The sequence below is a fragment of the Hemiscyllium ocellatum genome, chromosome 28 (assembly GCF_020745735.1).
Source record: "Hemiscyllium ocellatum isolate sHemOce1 chromosome 28, sHemOce1.pat.X.cur, whole genome shotgun sequence".
Classification (NCBI taxonomy): domain Eukaryota; kingdom Metazoa; phylum Chordata; class Chondrichthyes; order Orectolobiformes; family Hemiscylliidae; genus Hemiscyllium; species Hemiscyllium ocellatum.
The window spans coordinates 20,155,868-20,180,903 of record NC_083428.1 but is presented as its reverse complement, the minus strand read 5'-3'; the positions used below and the strand labels follow the sequence as shown (position 1 = coordinate 20,180,903).

The following is a 25,036-nucleotide window of genomic DNA, read 5'->3' as shown; positions in this document are numbered from 1 at the left end:
GATGTTGTGACAAACATGATGCCAAATTAAACTAAACCCTTCTGCCTGCCCTTGGTCTATATTTATTCATGCCTTGCATATTCATGTGCTTATCTAAAAGTCCCCATCATATCTGCCACCACCACCACCCCAGGCAGCGTGTTCCAGACGCTTACCACTCTCTGCACAAAAAACCTGCCCCTCACATCTCGTTTGAACTTTTCACCTTTACCTTAATGCATGCTCCCTTGTAATAGACATTTCAACTCTGAGGAAAATAATTCTGAACGTAAACCCTATCTATATATCTCATAACTTTATACACTTCTATCAAATTTCCCCTCAGCCTCCCTAACTCCAGAGAAAAGAACGTGAGTTTTTATAGCTCATACCTTCTAATACAGGCAATATCCTAATAAACCTCTTTTGCACCCTGTTCAAAGCCTTCACATCTTTCCTGTAATGTGGCAACCAGAATTGAATGCAATACTCTTAAATGTGGCCTAACCAAAATCTTATAAAGCAGCAATATGGCATCCTGACTCTTGTACTCAGTTCCCTGACTAATAAAGGCAAACATGCCATATGCCTTCTTTACCACCCTGTCCACTTGTGTGACCACTTTCAGGGAGCTATGGACTTGAACTCCAGGATCCCTCTATACATCAATACTGTCATGGTCCTGCCATTAACTGTATACATTTCCTTAATATTTGATCTCCCAAAGTGCAGCACCTCACACTTACCCAAAATAATCACCATATGGCATTTCTCTGCCCATATCTGCAACGGATCTAGATCCTGCTGTATCTTTCTACACTATTCACAACTTCACCAATCTTCGTATCATCTGCAAACTTACTAACCCAACCATCTATATTTTCATTTAAGTTATTTATATCTATCATAAACAGTAGAGGACCAGTACAGATCTCTGTGGAACACCACTAGTTATGGACTTCCAGCCAGAAGAACACCCTTCTACCATGACCTTCTATAGATAAGCTAATTCTGAATCCATGCAGCCATGTCACCATGGATCCCATGCATCTTAATCTACTGTATGAACCTACCATTAGGGACCTTGTTGAAAGCTTTACTAAAATCCATGTAGACAATGTCCACTGCTCTACCCTCGTCCAGCACCTTGTCATCTGCTTGAAAAATTCAATCAAGTTGGGTAAGACATGATCTGCCCCGCACAAATCCATGCTGACTGTCGCTAAATAGGCCATGCTTTTCTAAATGAGAATTAATTCCATTCCTAAGAATTCTTTCCAAAAGCATCCCAACCACTGATGTGAAACTTGCTGCTCTATAATTTCCTGGATTATTCCTCTTTCCCTTCATGAGCGAATGAACTTTAGTTATTCAACAGTCCTTTGGGACCTCTCTGGTAACTAGCGAAGATACAAAGGTCTTGATCAAGGCCCTAGCAATCTCCTTTTTTGCCTCTCTCAATAACATGGGGTAGATACCATCGAGTCCTGGGAACTTATCCACCTTAATGCTATTCAAGAGACCAAACACCACTTTCTTGATCTTAAAACGGCCCAGCATATTAGCATGCTCCACACTAAACTCACTATCCTCCATATTCTTCTCCTGGGTGAATCCTGATGCAAAGTACTCATTTAAGGGATTTCACCCACATCCGCTGCCTCCAAGCTCAAATTCTCTCTTTTATCCTTGAGTGGTCCTATCTTATTTTAGTTATTCTCTTGTTTCTATAATGTATGTATAGAATGCCTTGGGATTCTCTTTAACCCTACTTGTCAAGGCCATTTCATTACCTCTCCTTGCTCTCCTAATTCCATGCTTGAGTTCTTTAGGAAACTTAGGTGTTAATTCAGTACTGTCAGATTTTTAGACTAGTTGACTTTACTGTGATGCTTCCTTATTTGCATACTAATTAAATCTTACCCAATGATTTGAAGATCTGTGTGTCTCCATACTTTCCTTCAAAAAATATTGTATTGTTCAAAGGGTTATATGCTCGGCACATTCGAACCAATAAGACTTCTAGGCAACCTAGAATAGAAAGATAAAAAATTTCATCTCCAGTCTTACAGTTTAAGACATTTTATTTGGAACAGAAACTTCAACGTGTGGTTAGACTTCATCAATTTCAGATTGACATTTCAAAAAGAATCTTTAAAATAAGAGGACAAAACTGAATTAAAAATTTGATAAACTTGAACATAAAAGGGCAAAATGCTACTTAGAAGTGTACCTAAGATAAATGGTTAATTAAAAAATAATGACTCAACAAATGGCGATGGCAGAAGTAGTCAATTTTGGGTGTAATTTTAAGTTAATTTGCCCACCTAGCTGAAATATTGGACTTACACTCAGCCTGATTTTACTCGCTAATGTACAGAGTAGTGCTTGGTTGGTAATGATGAGATCAACATTCCTTCCATTCCTGTGAGCTTTCCATTTGGTGTGTTGGTTAAAAAAAAATCTTCCAATTTGTCTGTTTTCACAAAGGAAGAGGAATGTGGGATTAAATGATGAAGGATGCTATTAAACATCCACCATTTAGAAATCTTTAGAGGAAACTGCAGTGGAAAAGTTGGCAAAATTCAATCAACACAGGGCTGAGACACAAGGTCATCATGAAAGAACACAGGTGAGAATTGAGAAAGTTTTTAATAATAGCTTTACCACAAGCCGTTATTGAAGCAGACACCAAATGTATTTAAAATTGGAACTGTACTAAGTATTTGAAAAGCAAGAAATAACATTTGAATAAATAGATAGCACAAGGGCAATTGATAAATATGCTGAGGCTTTAATATCAATACTTTACAGTTATAAACAATATGTTCATCTGCTCCAATGTTCCGGATTTGTAAACAGTTCATTCATGACTTGGCATTCACATCCACCTTTTAATAGCAAGTTTACGATATCTTTATGGTTTCTGTTTCACGTGCAATTTATTTTGTAACAAAAATAACTTTAGCTCTGACATGGAGGGTTAAATCAAATCTAACCCTGTTGCTAAATCTAACATTGTAATGATTTCTTCAATCTGTTTGATATATTCAACTTCTGTATCTTCCATTTTAAAAGTTGAATGTTAATCCAGAAAGTATTACTGTTTTTTATTATGATTCACTTAAGGACATCCAGGCAATTTTCCAAGGGCAATAATACATTCTTACAGACTAGATTATTATAACGTATCTTTGGAATGAAAGAAATTTATTATATTGGAGTGGTGTTCACTTCTGGCTGTTTTGCAATACCATGTTACAACAGAAGTTGAAGGAGTGCACAAATTCCTTTCCAGTGCCACTCCTCCCTTGGTCAAAACTTTTAAATTTAACCAGTTTGGTGATATAGTCAATTTTGTAAATTTTAAATGTATCTTGTTTTTATATTTGAAACAATTCAGCCAAGTTTCTTTCTTCAAGAAAGAAGAATTAATTTACTACCAATCAAATTACTCAAACACGAAAATGTAATTGACAAAAAAAAAACTTATACTATGCAAAGATACATATGACTATTATTCCAGCAGCCCAAACTTAACATTAGGCAAATATGAATAACTAACAAATGATGGTTGATTATCTTAAAGAGTAATCCAAATAGCAAATGTGAACAAATAGATCTCAGTCACCTCCGAAGATGCGATGGCATTTGGGGTCACCAAAACGAATTAAAATTTCACAAGGGATCACAATTCTTCACTTTTGATGTCTTGACCATGAAACTTCCTTAAAAGTGGTTTTCTAATGGAGTGCCTCAACAACTGCACATCTTCTGGTTGTCCACGTTCTTTTCCTGTGACTGCTGTCCTCTGGATTTGTGGAAATTGTACTTCCATACTTACTTATAAGCACCACTCAAGATTTTCACAAACAGCATACTTTACCAAGCTGATACTATTTCTGTATTTCTTTGAGCTCCTATTATGCATGAAACAAATGCTGCTTGTGGGCTATCAACCCCAACTACTGTACTGGGCAATTAACTTACTACCTATCTATTTATTCTATCCATGCCCCTCATGATTTTATAACCTCTACAAGGTTATTCCTCAGCCTCAGACTCTCCAGGGAGAGCCGCCCTAGCTTATTCAGCCTCTCCCTGTAGATCAAAATTTCCAACCCTAGTAACATTGTTGTAAATCTTTTCTGAATACTTTCTATTTATATTTCAGATTTTCAAACATCTGCAGTATTTTGTTTTTAAGTATAATGATGCATTCTGTGAATAGCCCCATTATCAAAAAAAAGGATTTGTGTCTAATTTGATATTACGTAGGTTCGGATTGTCTGTTTAGCCTGTACTTAATTTCCTTCATTATAGAATCTGTTCTCTTTCCAATCCTCTAAAAGCAGGACATCATGTTATGGTTGCTTAAAAGCGGACGAATATATTTGCAGACTTAGCCCTTTGTCAATCCATAGCTGAGAATTCTCCAACATTCACTGTTTTGCAGGGATAGGCCAAACATAAAATCCCCCTGAATTTAAAACAGGCCAACAGGTGACACTACAGGGTTAGAATTCAAAGTCTGAATCAGGCTCTCAGCTTTACTACTGCTTTGGTGCTGGTGTTTTTGTTGTGGATTTCCATTTGTCACAAGCCGATTAGAAGCATACCTGCAATGGTCTCAATGCTTAAATTTAGTAAGACAATGTTTTGCAATTTTCTTAGAATAAGATATGATCTGTACCTGCTTTAAGGAGTATAATCTGATCATTCTGACACAGTTCCATGAATCCACTGATTCGCTTGGCAAATTCCACTACATACTGGATTGCATTTGTCACCTGGATTGCACACTGCTGCCACATGGCCTCACAGGACTGTTCAAACATAGAATCAAAGTCAAGGTGTTGTACAAAGACATCACAGTCTAAACAACAGTTCTTGAACCTGACAAGTAATACAGACAGGGTAGGATCAAAAGATTATTTATTTATTTATTTATTTTTTATAATTAATAAATAATTGTTACAAACAAAGAAAGCTTCTTGTGATGGTTGAGGAGATATTCTCCAGCACCAAACAGAAATTCCAGGAAAATATTACACCAAATCTTTGATTTAGTTCAATGTTAACAGAAGAGTTGTAGTGAAGCCCAATTCCCATTTTGCTTATGTGACAACCTTGAACAACAGGCTCCTGATTTTAGTGATCGGAGATATGAGTTTTCATGCCTGCGCTCTAATGGGTACAGTACCCAGCCAACATTTGAACAACCCCAACTGTTACAATGCAATGTTGAGGCAGAGTTTTCTCATTAATTTAATGAGAGTTAAGTTACCATCAGCAGAGTTTTCAATGACCTCATATTTAGGGAAGGTAGGATGTAGGAGACCAGCCAGAAGTGTTTTCAATCATCAAGACTAGGCAATTAAAGTATATAACTTAAAGACTGTAGATGGCTATTATGGATTAAAATCAGAAACATAATCTCAATGGAATTTGCATTCTTGCTGTTTGGGTTTTTTAATAAATTGTCAGCCGGGTATAAAATATTTTTTCACAAGCAGAGAAGGTTGCTTCAAATTACAGAGGAACCTTGATCACATGGGCCAATGAGTCAGAAGTGGAGTTTAATTTAGATAAATGTGAGGTGGTGCATTTTGGAAAAGCAAATCAGGGCAGGACTTATTCACTTGATGGTAAGGTCTGGTCTGGTATGCTTGCCTTTATTGGTCAGTGCATTGACTATAGGAGTTAATGGTAAGATACTGGGGTGTGTTGTCGAACAATGAGATCTTGGAGTGCAGGTTCATAGTTCCTTCAAAGTGGAGTCGTGGGTTGCTAGGATAGTGAAAAAGAGGTTTAATATGCTTGCCTTTATTGGACAGTGCATTGAGGGAGGTCATGTTGTGGCTGTACAGGACATTGTTAGGCTACTTTTACATTGTTGTATGCAATTCTGGTCTCCCTGCTGTGGAAATGATGTTGTGAAGCTGGAAAAGGTTCAGAAAATATTTATGAGGATGTTGCCAGGGTCAGAGGATTTGAGCTATAGGGAGAGGCTGAATAGGCTGGGGCTGTTTTCCTTGAAACATCTGAGGCTGAAAAGGTGACCTCAGAGGTTTATAAGGCCATGAGGGGAATGGGTAAGATAAATAGGCAAGGTCTTTTCCTGGGTAGGAGAGTCCAAAACTAGAGTGAATAGGTTTAAGGTGAGAGGGGAACAATATAAAAGAGACTGAAGGGACAACTATTTCATGCAGAGGGTGGTGCATGTATGGAATGAGCTCCCAGAAGAAGCAGTGGAGGCTGGTACAATTACAACATTTAAAAGGCATCTGGACGGGTATATAAATATGGGCCAAATGCTGGTAAATGGGACTAGATTAATTTAGGATATTTGGTCGGCATGAACAAGATGGACCGAAGGGTCGGTTCCAAGCTGTATATCTCTTATGGCTCTAATTATTTTAACTGTAAGTGACTGAGAATGTAATTTTAAATGTAAATTTCTTTTTTTTTGTACGTGAAGGTCTTTCGCTTTATTTAATCATTATTTATAGAATTACTGAAGGTCACTTAAAGTAGTTCAATCAGTACCTTATTTTGAAAGTTCCTGATTTCTTCTTGTGTATATGGCTGCCAGGCAAGCTGCTTCAACTCTTCAGTTGTGTACTGGCAAGTCTCTGAATGTGATTCCACCACATTCTGCGCTATCCGATCTGGAGACGAATGTGCAGGTTTTAAAGGGATGATACAAAACACTGGCTCAGAGCCAGGAATACTTATGTATTTAATCCAAACAGATCCTAATTACAAAGCCAAAATAAAGCATTTCTGGCGCCCCACTTAGATTGCTATCTGCTAGGGTCAGGACATATTGGTCATCGTATGATGTTTGCTGTTCATTATACTTGTCACTGAACTATGCAACTCAAAAATGATTTGCCCACAAAGTTGGAAATCCAAGCTAATATCTGCACAACCACAGAATCTAAATTTTATATGCAATTGGTTAAGGAGGGATTTCTTTGGGTGACAATGAGATTAAGTATTAGAAATTCAATGTCAAATCAGGCACAAGATGACAAATTAAAAAAAAGAAACATTGGATCATAAAAGGAGAGAATAGAGACAAATTAAATATTGTAAATGGTCCAGAACGTGCTCTCAAAATAAAGGTAATGTTAATGGCATTCACGTCTGTTTAAATAAGGCAAGAATCAGATTCCAAATATTGTTGTCAGAGTGACAGCACTGTTGTTAGCTTTGACATTTGCTGTTACATTTTCCAATGAAGGTCATGAAATTGCTATACTTGTAAGCTCCTCACAACTGAAATCCACCACAGATATGAAATACTGGTAATTAGTAGCCAAAATACCCCTTTAATGACATGATAATAATTTATTAACTGGCATTGAGAAATGAGAACTATCTATCAGATGTGTTGATTCAAGTTTTGAACTTTTCCAGAGAGTTTTTAAAATGTCATAGAGTCATGAAAGTCTACAACACAGTAAAAGACCCTTCAGCCCATCAAATTCATATGAGTCAAAAACAAGCACCTAACTATTCTAATACAATTTTCCAGCATTGGGTCCGTAGCCTTGTCTGCCTTGGCATTGCAAGTGCACATCTAAATATTTTTTACATGTCATGAGGATCTCTGCATTGACCACACATCAGCGAGTTCCAGATTCCCACCACTCTATGGGTGCCAACTTTTAAAATGTAATTTTTTTCTCATTTTCACATTTATTTTATTATCCATGAATCCAATCTTTTGTTTCTCCTCTTTTTGCATTTGTTTTGACATGGTGGTGACCCTCCCTTCCAGTTCTTCATGTGTTTGGTTAAGCAGGTATCCTGCTGCTGGTCCTGTTCATTCAGGTCCCAGATTTCCTCTTTCCCTTACTGCATCCTTATCACTTTCGGAAACTTAGTGGGCATAATCTTTGAGCTTGAACAAGTCAAATGAATTACACATGATCAAACATGGAGTGATGAACAGCAAATTACTAATTGTCCACCTGCTCCTGGCCTGACGCTACTGTTTCATTTTATAAATAGGTAACAGAGAATGCTATCAGCTTCAACATTACCAAATTATGGCCCATTATGAAATTCCAACTGCATAACTTGTGGTATAGTGAGATTGCTCAAAGTTTCAAGTTATCAGTGGGATACATGAATATTTGAACAGAATCATTGCAGTGTGTGTTAAATGATTTGAAAGTGAAACATATCATTTCATAGTACAGCAGGAGTACAATGGCGAAAACTGAAGATCTCTCTGGATGGATGAATTAGGATGGCCAAAAGGTCGTTCACAGCTATAATTATTTTGTGATTTAGTGTGCAGAATAAGTGGATTGTCAGCCCATATTTTTAGCACAAATTCTTATGCTTTCTTAATCAAGAATAGCAATACATACCTATCTCTGCCATTGAAATTTCTGAGGCTAGTTGACCACTCTCTGGTGAAGGATAGGAGAACAAACTGGGTTCCAGCATGATTTCATATATGGACTCTTGTTTAATGTGTTTAATGTCATTCATGTCAATAGCAGACTGGTCTGGAGATGGTTCAGCAGAGGTTGAAAGATCAAAGTTATAAAAACTGTTTCCTCCATCAGGGGTCAGTGGAAAGTCAAACAGGAGCCCGTCTGAGAACGTGCTGCTAATGTCATCCAGATCTCCCAGTCCACTACTGACACTGTTTGTGTAGACTCGTGCTAGTCCCTCAGAATCTTCCTTTGATGCCAACTGCTCCTGGTGTTGTTGATGTTTTTGTACCTCTGCATAGAGGCTGTCACGTTGCTTTTTGGACATGCGACCAAACTTCACAGCTGTTAGTAAGTAAAGGAGAAGTATTACTGATGAGCACCGATTGCCTGTATTAGCAGTTGCATAAAAATGTGATTACACATCCAAAAACCTTTCGAGGTCCAGAAATGTTTTTGTTTAAAATTTTAAGAGTATAGGTTTGGAAATCAACAAATTTTGATCCTTCGTTTTGGCTTAATATTTTGACAATACTGTTTCTCTTCATCAGATCATCTAAAGATCTCTGCACAAAATGTTTTTTTAAAATGGAAAATGGACAATAAGACAAGATAAGTAAATATGACAGCAATCCAGGTGAGCGCAGAATTCTTTTCACTTCAGCCACTCCCAAACATTCCAGTTTAGGTGGAGTGAGATACAGGGAATAAAGACAACTTTCCCCAGCTCCAATAATGGACTGGATCTTCCACAGAGTGATGATCATGATTGGATTGCTATTCACCTAACCCACGCAGCTCTTCATTTCTTGCCTCCAAGCCCAGCTTCACCAGAAATATAGAGCGCAGCATCCATTAAAGATGTCCAACTCAGCGCAGCAACTTTTACTTGAGGAGTAGGAGTGTGTGTGTGTGTGTGTGTGTGTGTGTGTGTGTGTGTTTTAGAATGAATGAATGATTGGTAAGATGGTAGGCTAGACAATTGGATGAGTTAAGTGAATAAGTAGATTGGGAGATTGATAATGTGCTATGTGAACAGTTGCATGACGAATGATGTGGGCGAGTGTGTAAGTGGTTGATATGAAGGGTTCTCAGGCTGTAGGGATTAATCAGGTGTGCTTGGGTGAGGTTGTAGTCAGGGTTTATTGTGGCCTGGTAGTGGGGGGGATGGGGTGGGGTGGGGTGGAGGCTTGGTCAGGCAGGGTTCAGCTCTCTAGTTACCTAGATGCTAGGCTTTCATAGGTCTAACACTGCTTGGCTCACTATTCATGTAGAAACCATGGAACTGTCCCTGTCCAAAGTCTCCAATTTTAGGTTAGTCAGAAACATTTGCAGATGATTCCCTGGAGCACTAGGAATTACTGATCAGAAGTCAGAGTTCATTACATTGGACCTTCAGATGATCCAGGCCAATCCCTGAATCCCAAGCTTAAAGTGAACAGGGTTGGTAATGTGAAAAATTAAACGCCGTTTTCCCACTTTGTGTCTGGCCGTAAAATTGTTTTTCGAGGTTCTGATTGCAAAGGTAAACCAAAGAACTGCTTGTTTTGACAAAACAACTTTCACTCTCTCATTAACCTCCTTTCATTCAGGCATTTGTTTTTACAATGTGCAAAATTCTATTTAAAAATCCAATATTTAATGTAGCCCCCTTCTAAATTCTCTCTGTGGATAGAACTTAAGAGCAACTTGTTTGGTTCAGCAGAAAGTTTAAAGATTAATTAATGTGTTATCAGATTATATCTTAAAATATAGCAATAGTAGATTTTTCTCAGTTCCACATCAATATTCCATCAGTAGCTTGACAGTAGTCAAACCTTATAAATGCATTACCACACAGCTTAGATATAATAAGCTACTTATTATATATTATAATATACAATATTATTATAATATTATAATAACGATAACAACAATACTTAGGGTTTTTGTACATTACAGATAAAAATAACTAATTTGGACATCTTTGAACTGTTGCCTATTTAAACATTAATACATCTGGAGAAATGAAGAAAAGTCAAATTGGATAAACTTCCAATATATGCTGCTGCCTCTCACTGAAATCTACTGGTGGATGGATAGGCTTCAAATGTTTGTTATTAAAAACAGATATGTGGGGAATACATCAAGCCTGGATCAAGGAGGGTGAACAGGAAATTGAGGTGTTTGGTTTTATGACTTGGAATTCAATGCTGAAATTTATTGTCTGGCCAAGAATAGGTTTATTGGGGTCCAGTGTATTGAACTAACACCAGAAAATAGAGAAGGCTAGAAACCCAATATGATCTAAATCCAAATCTACCTGCCCCATGGGAAAACCTGAGCCAGTACCAATACCAGAATAAATGCATGTTTTCACTGAAGTTCTGCTAGTGAATAATGCTAAAGGGAATCAGTTGGACATCTTGAACTGCGTTTTGTTTCAGGTCCAAAAACCAAGAAACTACCCGAAGCAAGACCAGTTTACAATTTCCTAATCAATGATAATTCTTAAACCATGTACACACACACATAAGTTTCAAACAAATGCAGAAAAAGACAGACTAGTTGAGCTAATTCCAGTCTTCTCTCTTACCATCACGTGACATTCCAAGAGTAAGACACTTCTGCAGTCGGCAATGCTGGCAACGATTCCGATTGGTCCGATCAATCAAGCAATTCCTCTGACGAGGACAGGAGTATGCAGCATTATTCTGTTGGCTTCTCCTGAAGAAACCCTGATTTAAAATAAACTTAAGGTTGTTACTAATGGTGTCACTTTGGAAAAGCATATTGTATTTCCTTAGACTGTTAATTTCAGACCAAGAAACTACCACTGCTCATAACAGATAGTCACCACAGATTCATGACATGTGGCTGTATTTTACTTATTCAGTAAGATGTAAAGAAACAATGAAACTACAGTATACTCTGGACACTTTACAGAATGAGATCAGCTGTTCTTTATTTGCAGCTTTCTTCACAATATCATAATTGTATGCACTGTCAACATTTTCAATAAAATGGTTAGTTTCTATACCTAGCATCCAAAGCTCTACCCTTCGATGGAGTTGTGCAAGTATCAGGAATAAAGAGGTTTTCATGAATTCTTGGGTAAGTATTCTCCAAATCCCAAAAAATTGTCATTTGTATCACAAAACTGCTGCTGCCGCTATCTTGAGCTGACCTACAATCACTGTTTTACATTGGAAAAGGGCTTGGTGCATTGAAAGCAGTCTATATTCCATATCGAACCATCCATGGTTTTAGAGCACCTCCTGCAAGTTATTTGGTTCTCTTGATAACTGCTTGATAATTTGCAGTTATTTGTATTATTTGAGGATTGTCCTTTTATTCAAGGTTCACTACAGCTAATTAATGACACTGCACTTTGGAACATTGAGGATATAATAAGCAGTATATTATCATGATGTTGTTCTTACAATGCAGTGTTTCTGCAGAAATGATTCCTTCTTGAAGATATTTTATCTCATTGCTCTTCATATGAACCACTGATTTCAGGCATTATTTGTAGTTGACAGAGCAGTTGGCAGACAACCTGCTCCCAGGCTTTGAATCTGCTATTCCAAACCAGAGATCAAAGTATTGTAGGGGAGGGAGAGATTGCAGGAATGGAGAAAATCAAAGCTATATATAAAGAGTTTTGAGAGAAGGAATGAGAACTTTAAAATTGAGATGTTGCCAGATCAAGATTCAAAGTAGGTCAATGAGTGCAGGGTTTTTTAATGATTAGGAGTTTATGCAAGTTCAGCTAAAGGCGGCAGAGTTCTGGATGTGATCAAGTTTATGGAGGTTTATTAGTGGGCGACCAGCCAGGACAGAACTGGAGTAGCCAGTGAAAAACATCAAAATGAAATGAAACTCTGGCTAGCATATCACATTAAAAAGATATATCTCATCGCAAGGAACTCTGGTTGTAAAGGTGAAGAATGTCACTTTAAGATTTTAAAAAGTTGTAAAGTTCAGTTATTATCAGTTTATTTACTTTATAGTTATGCCATGTGCCAATATTGGCTACTGCAGTAAATACGCAGTAGTACTTTCAAGTATGGTGAAAGAAGTTGTAGTTTGTCTTTGGGAAAAATATGTTTTGTAGTACTGTATCCACTTGCAGTAAAATACAAGGACATGGAGTGACTATGGAGAATTCCTGCCAACAGAAATGGCTCACTGTGTCATCCATAGCACTGTGGTAGCACCTAAACCTCCAAATTAGAAGATTATGACTTCAAGTCCTACTTCAGGACCTGAACACAAAAAAGGACAAGAATGACAATCCAGTGCGGTACTGAAAAAATACTGCATTTGGATGAGATTCTAAACTAATCCCATCTCCTCTTTCAGGTGAATGTGAAAGGTCCTATACCTGAAGTCTGAAGAAGAGTAGCAGAGTATTTTTATTATTATTCATTAAAGGAATGGCCAGCATTCACTGTCCATTGTTAATTGCCATGGAGAAGGTGGGTTGAGCTGCCTTTTTGAACTGCTGCTGCAGAAATACTTACAGTGCTGTTCGGAAGGGAGTTCCAAGCCTATTATCCAGTCACAGTGAAGGAATGGCAAATGAATTCTAAGACCAAATGGTGTGTGTGGCTTACATAAGCTGGTCCTCTCATGCAGCCGCTGCCCTTGTCTGCTGCTGGTCTAGTTCAGCCTCTGGTCAATGGTATCCCCTAGGATGTTGATAGTAGAGAATTCAACAATTGTAATGCCATTGAATGTCAGGGGTCAATGGTTTGATTTTCTCTTGTTGGAAATAGTCAATAACGGGCATTTCTTTGGCATGAAAGTTACTTGCCACTTGCCAGCCCAAAACTAGGTATATGTCCAGGTCTTCCTTCATATGCAAATGGACTGTTTTGATATCTGGTGAGTCATAATTAATGCTGAACATGTATAATGATCAGCAAATATCTCCAGTTCTGATCTTGTGATGAAGGACAGGTCATTGATAAAGCAGCTGAAGTTGATTGTGTCTAGGACACTTACTGGAGGAAATCCTGCAGTGATGTCCTATAACTAAGATGATCAGCTTCCAACAACCACAACATCATCCTTTGTGTAAGGTATGACTTCAGCCAGTGGAGAATGTTTTCTTTCTGATACCTATTGACTCCAGTTTTGCTCAGGTTCCTTGATGCCATACATAGACGAATGCTGCTTGATGTCAAGTGCAGCCACCTTTAGAGTTCAACTCTTTTCTCCACGTTTGCACCAAACTTGTAATGAGGCCCAGAGCTGAAGTTGGCGCGCCAGACTAAATTGTAAGCCCGTCACCCTCAGTGCTTCCTCGAAGTACTGTCCAACGTGGAGTAGTACAGATGCATTAGCAGGGGCAAGGAGGTAGTAAATGGTAATCAACAGAAGTTTTCCTTGCTCAAGCTTGACCAAATGCCTTGAAATGTCACGGTGTCCAAAATCAGTTTTGAGGACTTCCACGACAACCCCTTCCCAACTATACATCTTTGTGCCGTCACCTCTGTTGATCTGTTCTGCAGTTTGGACAGGACATACCCAGGGACAGTGATGGTGTGTTGGCTTATATTTATCCTTCAAACAATATCACAAAAACAGATTTCCTGACTAGTATCATACTTGCTGTGAACTAATAGACTATTTCCTACATTACAGCAGTAACCACTGTCAAGCACAGATGTCTAGTAGCCACGAGGTAGCATATGAATGAACATCAATTCTTTTTGTTCATTATTATCTTCAGTGAGATTTCCATTTACTTTGTCTGAAACATTGCACACAATCCAAATAAAGTTATAGTCATAGAGTCATTGAGATGTCCAGCATGGAAGCTGGTCCAACTCATCCATGCTGACAAGGTATCCTAAATTAATCTAGTCCTATTTGCCAGCAGTTGGCACATATCCCTCTAAATTCGTCCAATTCATATACCCATCTTGAAGCCTTTTAAGTGTTGTGATTGTACCAGCTTCCACCACTTCCTCTGGCAGCTCATTTCATAGACACACCACTCTCAGTATGAAAAGATTGTTCCTTTAGGTCTCTTTTAAATCTTTCCCTTCTCACACTAAATCTATGCCCTCTAGTTCTTGGACTTCCCCACCCAGGGAAAAGACCTTGTCTATTTACGCTATCCATGCCCCTCATGATTTTATAAACTTCTATAAGATCACCCCTGAGCCTCCAACCCTAACCTATTCAGCCTCTCCTTATTAGCTCAAACCCTCCAACCCTGGTAACATCCTTGTAAATCTTTTCTGAACCCTTTCAAGTTTCACAACATCCTTCCTCGAGGAAGGAGAGTAGAATTGCGCACAATATTTCAAAAGTGTCCTAATCAATGTCCTGTACAAGCCGTGACATTTCCTCCCAAACTCTGTCCTTAATGCTATGACCAATAAAGGAAGCATACCAAATGCCTTCTTCACTATCCTATCTATCTGAGATTCCACTTTCAAGGAACTATGAACCTGCACTCCAAAGTGTCTTTGTTCAGCAACACTTCCCAGAATGTTGCGGTTAGGTGTATAAGGCCTGCCCTGATTTGCCTTTCCAAAATGCAGCACCTCACATTTATCTAAATTAAACTCCATCTGCCACTCCTCAGCCCATTGGCTCATCTGATCAAGAACCTGTTGTATTCTAAGGTAACCTTCCTTGCTGTCTACTACACCTCAAATTTTGGTGTTGTTTGCAAATTTACTATCTATACCTCTTACATTCACATCCAAATCATTTACGTAAATGCTGAAAAGCAGTGGACCCAGCACTGTTCTTTATCCCACACCACTGGTGACAGACCTCCAGTCTGCAAAGCAACCCTCCACCACCACCCTCTGTCTTCTACATTCTAGCTAGTTCTATACCTAATGGCTAGTTCTCCTTGTATTCCGTGTGACCTAACCTTACTAACCAGTCTACCATGAGAAACCTTGTTGAATGGCTTACTGACGTCCATATAGATTATGTCTACCGCTCTGCCCTCATCAACCCTTTAGTTACTTCTTCAAAAAACTCAATCAAGTTTGTGTGACATGATTTACCATGCACAAAGCCATGCTATCTCTAATCAGTCCTTGCTTTTCCAAATACAAGTAAATCCTGTCCTTCAGGATTACCTCCAACAATTTGCCCACCACCAATGTCGGCTCACTGGTCTATTGTTTCTGGACTTTTCTTTACAACCTTTCTTAAATAGTGGTACTATGTTAGCTAACTTCCAGTCTTCTGGACCCTCACCTCTGACTATGGATGGTACGAATCTCTCAGCAAGGGGCCCAGCAGTCACTTTGCTACCTTTCCAGAGTCCTAGGATACATCTAATCAGGTCCTGGGGATTTATCCACTTTTATGCATTTCAAGACATCCAGCACCACCTCGTCAGTAATATGGACATTTTGCAAGATGTCACCATCTATTTCTTCACATTCCATATCTTCCCTGTCCTTCTCCACAATGAACACTGATGCAAAATACTCATACAGTATCTCCCCCTTCCACTTCTGCAACCACAATTGCACCTGAAGGTGATAATGATCATGACCCTCTGTCCCTGCAATAACAATAGTTTTTTTAAACGTAATGTTTAAATTTACTTTTGTTTTGTTAATAAATATGATTTAAACCTTCATTCAGGTTATGCTATACTTTGTGTAGGCTTTTGGGTGATTTTTGAGCGATCATGAGTGATTTTTTGTAGGGGTCTGCCCCAACTCTGCTTTTCCCATAGGCCTCATTATTTCTATTAAGCGAGTTTTAGCTGGAATGTAACTACAGCGTTATAGGTGAGTACTACCTATATTCACATTGTAAGTCAAGATACATTCATAGCTGACAACTCACACAGAGGTGAACAGTTTAACAATCTCAATTACTATACAGAAATTTACAACTTGAGCCAAAAACGTTCCTGCTACCAATTAGGGAAGTATTTCCTGACAGTTCAAAACCATCTGAAGAGTATTTTGAGTAAAGGAGTTGGGATGTCATGTTGAGGTTGTACAGGACCTAGTGAGGCCAATTTTGAAGTACTATGTATAGTTCTACTCATCCTGTTATAGGACAGGTATTATTAAACTGGAGAGGGATCAGAAAAGATTTACCAGGATATTGTCGGGACTGAAGGGTTTTATTTATCAGGACAGGCTGGATGGGCTGGGACTTTTTCACTGGAGCGTAGGAGGTTGAGGGGTGACCTTATAGAGGTTTATAAGATCATGAGGGGCATAGATAAGATGAATAGCAAAGGTCTTTTCCTACGATGATGAGTTTAAAACTAGGGGGCATATTTTTAAGTTGAGAGGAGAAGGTGTTGTTGTGGTTCTGTTCGTCGAGCTGGGAGTTTTTGTTACAAACGTTTCGTCCCCTTTCTAGGTGACATCTTCAGTGCTTGGGAGCCTCCTGTGAAACACTTCTGTGCTGATTCCTCCGGCATTTATACTGGTTTGAATCTGCCGCTTCCGGTTGTCAGTTGCTGTCCGCTGCAGTGGCCGGTATATAGGGTCTAGGTCGATGAGAGGAGAAGGATTTAAAAGGGACCTGAGGGGCAACGTTTTCACACAGACGGTAGTTTGTATGTGGAATAAACTGCCAGAGAAAATGGTAGATCCAGTTACAGTTACAACATTTAAAAGACATTTGGGCAGATACATGAATAGGAGAGAATGGGCCAAACACAGGCAAATGGGACTAGTTTCATTTGGGAGACTTAGTTGGCATGGATGGGTTGGACCAAATGGTCTGTTTCTGTGCTGTATGACTATATGGCTCTATGCCACTATGACTCTGATATTGTACTTTCAGTGGGGAGTCAACTGTATTTCTTTTGGACTTGGGTCTTCTTCCAATGTGAATGAAGCAAGGTTTTCAGTAACCTAAATTAATTATCAGGGTTGACAGCTTGAAGCAGATCAGAAGATCACCAAATGATCTTGGCAAATTCCATGTACACATGCGACAAGTAAGCAAAAATAATGTACCAATCTTGGTTGATGGTTAAGCTGCACAATGAACTTTCATATTTTGCACTGCAGTGAGAAAAAAAGATGTAAAACACTATTTATAACGATTGCCTTTTCCTAAGCAGAAGCAAGTCCTCACAATACACTGCCCATATTTTGGTATTAATGAGCAATTTCACCCAAAGTAGTCATAAGCACAACTGGTCTTAGACACATCTAACTGAACAGTGGGCTTCCTTAAAATGAAAGTCAACATAGATTGTCGACTTCAGTCTATAAATTATGCAATGCATTATATCAAGCCTCTATTATATTTGGTCTATAAGAAATATAATAAATAATGAAAGAAAATAATGTTCTGTTTCACAGGACCAGTTAGTGTCTTTGCTTTCAAATGACAAAAAATTAATTAAATCTTATAAAATCCTATAAAAGGAGGAAGATTAAGGAGGAAGTTTATAAAGTGATCAGGATGTGCAGCAACAACTTCAAGAGATTGTAGGTTGATGTTCCCTATTGTGAAATTCAACCTTCTGCGTTTGCCTTCTATTTCCATACTGCAGTGGCAAATTGCTGCTCACTAGTGTCCCCATTGCATTGATCTCATGTTTTCTCCCCAGAAACATAGTGTCAGCAGCACACCTAATGGCCAAATTTTATCATCTTCATAGCCTCTTGTGACATGAATGACATTCCCAGCATGCCATCATATCCTGAGATGCAAGAAAGAGCACAGAGACATTACGGTACAAAATAAATATCAAAATGTGGGAGGACAGGTTGAGAAGCTGATTTGAGAACATACACTCTTAGGTATTATAAACAAAGGCTTAGTGTACATAACATAAAAAAGAGTAATACTAAATTTATATATGTCATTTGTCAGGGCACAGTTCTAATACTGAACAAGAATCCATAACACATTCACTCCAATGACAATGAGAATGACAAGCTACAAAATAAACAAGATTTTGCATTCGAGCAGAGAATATCATTCAGTTTTCTTTCAGGGATACTTAAAATTATGAGATACCTTGCTATGGTAAAATTGGGAAATATTATTCTTGCAATCCCAAACTACGGAGTATAAATGGAAAATGATACTGAAAGAGATTCTAGGTTTTTTTGCATGGTGGGTGTTTCGAGAACATTGTCGAAAAAAAACAGCACAGTAGCTTATAATTGGAGCTAATTAAAAAGGAACCATTTAAAAAGAATGTCGGAAGCGGACTAGAGAATGGATCATATTAGATGGCTTTTCAAAAAACTAGAACAGGAGTAATGTAATCCATAAATCTATTTTAAGGCTCCAACTCAGCGAGCTCCTCCCTCCTGAGTAAGAGAACTCAACATAGAAGTGGCAGGGAATGAGAAATGATAAATTAGAAGGAATTAAATAAGTGCTTTACCCCACTTACTTTACATCCTTCACAAGTGATGACTCCATAGTGGATTCCTGAAGATTTATCTCCACAGATTTTACACGGTATCACTTCAATTTGGGCTATAACAAGAGGAACAGAAATAAAAGTAAATCAGTTAGCTAATAATTTTTTAGTTACTTTCAAATCTAGTTAAAAAAAAACCAAACGTTTCCTAAATCGGAATTAATATTTCTTCTTGATTCCAATTGTTCTTCGGAAACTTACACTTAATCATTCTGAGCCCTTTATCCAAGGATCACAAAATGGTAATACCCTTATTTTCTCAACATTCAAGAAAAAAAACTTGAATTACTTAGCCCCCGATTTACAGCCACAAGCCACATGTAATAAAGATGCCACAGGTTAGGAAAAATTTACAAATCGAATGCCTCAAAATGAGCTTAACCCATATATTCCCTTATATTTACAAGCGAGTAGATTAGAATCCATTTTAAGAGTTAACTTTGGAGTACATGCCCAATATATATGGAAATCTCTCTCTTTTGCCTGCAGCGTTTATAATATCATGAAAATTTCCCCTGTTGCCCTGTTCATACATGGGCAACAAGGGAAACAGTGTGACAACATCACAATACTATCACGCATCTTTAGCTTGGGTAGATCTGAAGAAAGACATCTTGCCTTATGAAAATAGAAAGGAAAATAAATTTTGAAAGTATGAAATGGAACTTTCAAAGATGCTGTTTACAAAATACCACACTTAACACCCTTCACATTTGAGAAGGCTGCAAGCCCTAAATATGATGACATGGTTGTTACAGATTTGAACATATTTTTTAGTTTCTTGTTAAAACCAGTTCAATATTTCCACAGCAAATACATTTTTAACTAAGACAGTTTTGTTTTGAGAATACAAATATCCCTTGTGCATTATTAAAGCAATGCATGACCAGAAGTCATATGCTCTTGCTTTGTTCATTCCTGACGTAGTTCTTTGTAATTTTTTTACTCATCCTATTTAGTGAAATTCTAGCAGTTTGTGTTCCAAAATACATAAGTCATTTTTCAAATTCCACATGATCTCAAATGGCAAATATATTTTTAACTACACTGATAAACAAGATGAGAATTATAGACTGCCTATATATGTGATATTTTTTGGGGGTGAACATTGAATTCATTAACAACGTTAGACCATTGACTCAGGTTGCAATATCGTATTGAGATTGGGCTTGCATGGTAGCAGAGTGAAGTGAGGTCAGCACTACAGTCAAGGAGTCATAGAGATGTACTGCACAGCAACCGATTCTTCAATCCAACTCGTCCATGCTGACTTGATATCCAAAATCAATCTAGTCCCATTTGTCAGCATTTGTCCCATATTTCTCTGAACCCGTCCTATTCATATACCCATCCAGATGCCTTTTAAATGTTGCGATTGTGCCAGCCTCCACCACTTCCTCTGGCAGCTCATTCCATACACACACCATCCTCTGCATGAAACGTTGCCTTAGGTTCCTTTTATATCTTTCCCCTTTCACCCTAAACTTATGCCCTCTAGTTCTGGTCTCACCCACCTCAGGGAAAAGCTCATGTCTATTTATCCCATCCAAGCCCCTCGATTTTATAAAACTCTACAAGATCACCCCACAGCCTCCTACTCTCCAGGGAAAACAGCCCAAGCCTATTCAGCCTCTATCTATAGCTCAAACCATCCAACCCCAGCAACATCCTTGTAAATCTTTTCTGAACCCTTTCAAGTTTCACAACATCCCACTAAGTGACTTAGTATTAGGACAACTGAGAGGTTCTAGTTATACAAATAAAATATCTCAAGTGCTAGAAATTCAAGAATAAAAATCAAAATCTGAAAACACTCATCAAGTCAGTAAGCAACTACAGCAAATCAGCATTGAATATTTCTAGCTATCACTCTTCCTCAAGCAATTCTATTCTTACTGGACAAGTAGTGGTGTACACTAAATAAGTGAACTGAATCAAGCTGCACTGAAATACAGTCATGTTGATTTTCTTTCTACCTGCATTTTCTAAATAATAACAGTGATTGCACCCATGTAGAAATCCCCAGGTTTTTGAACACTATTGGAGTGTTGAAAAGATGCAATATAGATGTTTTCTTTTGCTCCAATCAGCTAAACAGATCCAGGCTTGTTCACAACTAGCTGGTCTTAGCAACAATAGCTGCGCAGGTTCTACATTTAATCTCAGATTAGGAAGGAAAAATATTAAGAAAATGTTCTTGCTGCTAATTTCCAGCCTATTACAGTACCAGTTTGTTGGACATTCTGAATGAAAAGCTTTGGCACCTGAAAGGAGAAAGCTATTTATAAAGTTAACTAGACATGGGGCACGGAGGTAAATTGGATGAGCAACAATGTAATGATAGTAAAGTCAAGACTGCAGGCTGGAGTATGGAGACTTGGTGGTAATGTGAAAGGAAAAGGGAAGGAAAATAAGAGATATGGGTTCAGAAACATTGGGTTTCACCCATTAGAGGTAGAGGACTACTTTTTCAGGTTCACTTCTATCTTTAAATTGTTTTTAAGCAACTGCATTCGCATCTTACTTAGTAGCCAAACTCACCCGTATGGTTTTCTACTTTTAATATGTTTGTCTGAAGATTACTGAAATGTTTGTAGGTTCAGGTGCAAGGACAAATATCTTGCAACTGATTCCTGAGATCTGATTGGACTTATCCCCTTACATTGAAATTAATTAAAGATCACTCAACTCTGAATTTGGAAAATAACAAGTGACTCAATTGTAAATCTAATTTTTTTAAGCATGTCAGGCAATATTCTATAGCATCCTGAAATCTAACTGTAAAGGTTGATTATTTGTGTTCAGAAACATATTTGAAAATCCTATTAATCTTCTTCCTTCAGATACCGCACCCAAGAAGGTGCTGACAACCATAGATAGTCATTGCATTGGCCAGGCCAATGCTTGGTAAAGTGATTTCTATAACATTCTGTGAGAAATTCTCCCATTCTTACTATTAGACAAATTGGAAAGATATATTGGCTGGTAGTCAATTATTTTATTTCAAAAATATATTTTATTCATAAAAATGATACAGTAGAACCTCAATTATCCAATAATCAATTATCTGAATTTCTGATTATCTGAACAAGATCTCAAGTCCCATAAAAATGGCATTATGCAAATCAGCATTCAGGTATTGGTTAAACGGCATTATGGTGTGCATTGCCGGATAACCAAGAAATGTTCGGACAGCCGGCACTCATAAATTAACGCTTGTTTATGATCAGATCAATTATCAGAACAACATACTCCTCACTCGTCTCGTTTGGATAATCGAGATTCTCTGTAGTCATTGAAGCAATTTAGTTGTATACAGTCGCATATGAACAAACATTTGAATTTGACTAACTCCAGCAGCAAACCAAAGGCATTTCTTACTTGTACACAACTAATATATTAGATTAGATTACTTACAGTATGGAAACAGGCCCTTCGGCCCAACAAGTCCACACTGACCTGCCGAAACGCAACCCACCCATACCCTTACATTTACCCCTTCACCTAACACTACGGTCAATTTAGCGTGGCCAATTCACCTGACCTGCACATCTTTGGACTGTGGGAGGAAACCGGAGCATCCGGAGGAAACCCATGCAGACACGGGGAGAATGTGCAAACTCCATACAGTCAGTTGCCTGAGCCAGGAATTGAACACGGGTCTCTGGCGCTGTGAGGCAGCAGTGCTAACCACTGTGCCGTCCATATTTGAGGCATCAGGAGAGTCCAATAACTGAATTGACCCACATTTAACTTTGGCTGAAAGATCTTAGATGGATGTCTTTCCCCACTGCACCTTGGCAACAGCTGCCCCAAACTTTAGTGCATCCCTCAGCACGTAGTACTGGACTTTGGAAATGTGCCACTCTGCAATACTCGGCTGAGCTCAAGTCCTTGCTCTGGACGACCAACAAGTTTCGGGCAGATCAAAGTGCATTATCAATCTGTTTGGATGTGTTAAGAGTGCACTTTCTATGGCCATCAAGTCCTGAAGGGGTACCTGAACGCAGGGTTTCTAGCCCAGAGGTAAGGATGTGTCCACTGCATCACAAAACTTCCATGCCACTAACTATCCTGTTTTATTATAGATTTTGTGCTAGTTTTTATGACACACAAAATATGCTTGGGGGCTAGATCAATGCCTCTCTGCTCATCCCTGACCTGATTCTCTTAAACAATAAACAAATGGGTGCCAAGATCAATTAATTGGTTTAATTCTCCAAAGGACATTGGTGGACTAGATGGATTTCATTACAAATGGCACATTTCAGTGTTTTCTTGTGCCTGCAGCAAGTTATCAGATTTGTAAATTTAAATGTCACAATTTGGCATTGTGAGATTTCAACCCACTACCTCTTGACTGTTAGACTTGTATCATAACCAAAGGATGGCAAGTGATTGTGAACAGCAAAACAGCAAGTGTTATCCCCACTGGCCTGCCATTATTGAAGAAAAATACCTTACTAGAGAATAAAGAATCATATAATAAAGGCAGAAAATGCTGGGAATGCTCAGTAAGTCATGAAACATCTGTATGTAGAAATGTTGAGTTAACGGGTGGAATCTTATTGATTCCTGACACCAGGGTGCCCCTTTTCATTGAGCCCCACAAACCCAGAAGCCAATCTGGTAATGGGTGGCCAGCAACAGACCTTTCACAGGAAAGAGGATCTGGGTGCTGGTCACTATCGAATGGAAAACAACTTTTTTTTGCTCAGAAGTATCTGATTCTGGCTGTTCCTCAACTGAAATGTACTGGAGTCCCAGACTCACTCAACATCCAAGTCACAAGACTTCAAATGGGTAAAGTGGGAGGATGGGATTTCAAGGGGTGGGGAAGGCAGAAAAGGAGGGGTTGAGGGAGCCTTTAAAGAAATCAACAGCAAGGGCAGAGGTGTTGCTCTCAGTAATCCAACCCCTCTTTCTGATGTTGAATCCATCAATCAGGCTTTGAGTGCTTTGAATTGAGGATCACATATCCCAGTTCCTGGAAAATGACAAGCTAGATGCACAACTGTACATGCCATACAATGACAGCCTGCCTGCAGCTGGGTGAATACCAGCAGTGGCTGGATAAAGCTCTCACTCGTTGGTGAATTGGTGACATGGTGAGAGTTCCAATCATGCGCCTTTATACCCCTGACCTAGTTCTGGCAGAGGTGGGAAGGTGATGGGGTTCAAGTACACCACCGTCCCACCTAATTCAATGCTTTCCCAGCATTCAGAGTGGAGTACAAGAGGGGCACAATATTCTGCTCAATACCTCAGAGGTCCGTGACCTTTCGCCAGCTCCTGAAATGGAATGTTATTCAGTTTCTCACTCCACACATTAAGTATTTTCAGCACTTTTTGTCCTTATTTCAGATTTCCAGCACCATAATGTTAGTTCTTCTCATGATACTGCTTCATTATGACTGAAATTTCTGCCTCAAGTTTGGAATACAGCGTCATCCTGGTCGCCAAATAACATATTCTGAAATGGTCATCTAGCAATCCTAGCCACTACACCTAATGATTCAGTTTGTTCATCAGACTTTGGTGGCAGCTCAACTTTTTGCTGCAGTTGCAAACCCTCTTAAAATTAAATTGAAATGAATTTTTTGTCCCGTTTTTCTAAACAGAAGTTTAAATGTTAAGAACTAGGAGCCAGAGTAGGCAATTCAGTCCCTCAAACCTGCTCTGACATTTAGTTTGATCCTGGCTGATTTCTCCTCAGCCCCAATCTCAGTTTTCTGTCCAGTCTCCATAACCCTTCAACCCGTTACAAATTAAAAATCTATCTCTTCCTTAAATTTACTCAATGTGCCAGCATCCACCACACCTCAGGGTGGTGAATTCCACAGAAGTTGTTAACATTGCGTCCTCTTCCAACTGATTTTAGTACTTTACAGCCACCAATCATCACTGATTGACATATTTTTAAAAAAAAATCATTCAGCAATACATTGAGCACGATACTTAAAGACGGACCAGGTTAGTCAAGATCATGCCCAAGTTCCTAACTTGCCCCTGAACAACTTTGTGGATGATCCCACAGGTTACGACCAAGATGAACAGGAAATATCACATTCCACAATATTCTAAAACTTCGCATAAATTCAGATTTGTGTTGATATAATCTGTAGAATGCAACATTTAAGTTAAAGCTAAGGATGGAACACTCTTGTAAACCATTGGGGTTATACATTACGTTGGTTTTAATAGTCAAATTGAAGAC

General features: G+C 38.5%; 1 protein-coding gene across 3 annotated transcripts in view; it reads right to left on the bottom strand.

The window, feature by feature from the left end:
- Positions 1–25,036, bottom strand: part of LOC132829178 (nuclear receptor ROR-beta-like) — a 75,160-nt gene that overhangs the window by 11,087 nt on the left and 39,037 nt on the right. For all 3 annotated transcript variants that reach the window (XM_060846535.1, XM_060846537.1, XM_060846536.1), the window contains exons 2-7: positions 18,790–18,875; positions 11,011–11,152; positions 8,367–8,780; positions 6,529–6,650; positions 4,673–4,805; positions 1,903–2,010 (exon numbers count right to left, since the gene is read on the bottom strand). In XM_060846535.1, coding sequence (XP_060702518.1) covers positions 1,903–2,010; positions 4,673–4,805; positions 6,529–6,650; positions 8,367–8,780; positions 11,011–11,152; positions 18,790–18,875 — 1,005 coding nt within the window. The remainder of the gene's footprint in view (positions 1–1,902; positions 2,011–4,672; positions 4,806–6,528; positions 6,651–8,366; positions 8,781–11,010; positions 11,153–18,789; positions 18,876–25,036) is intronic.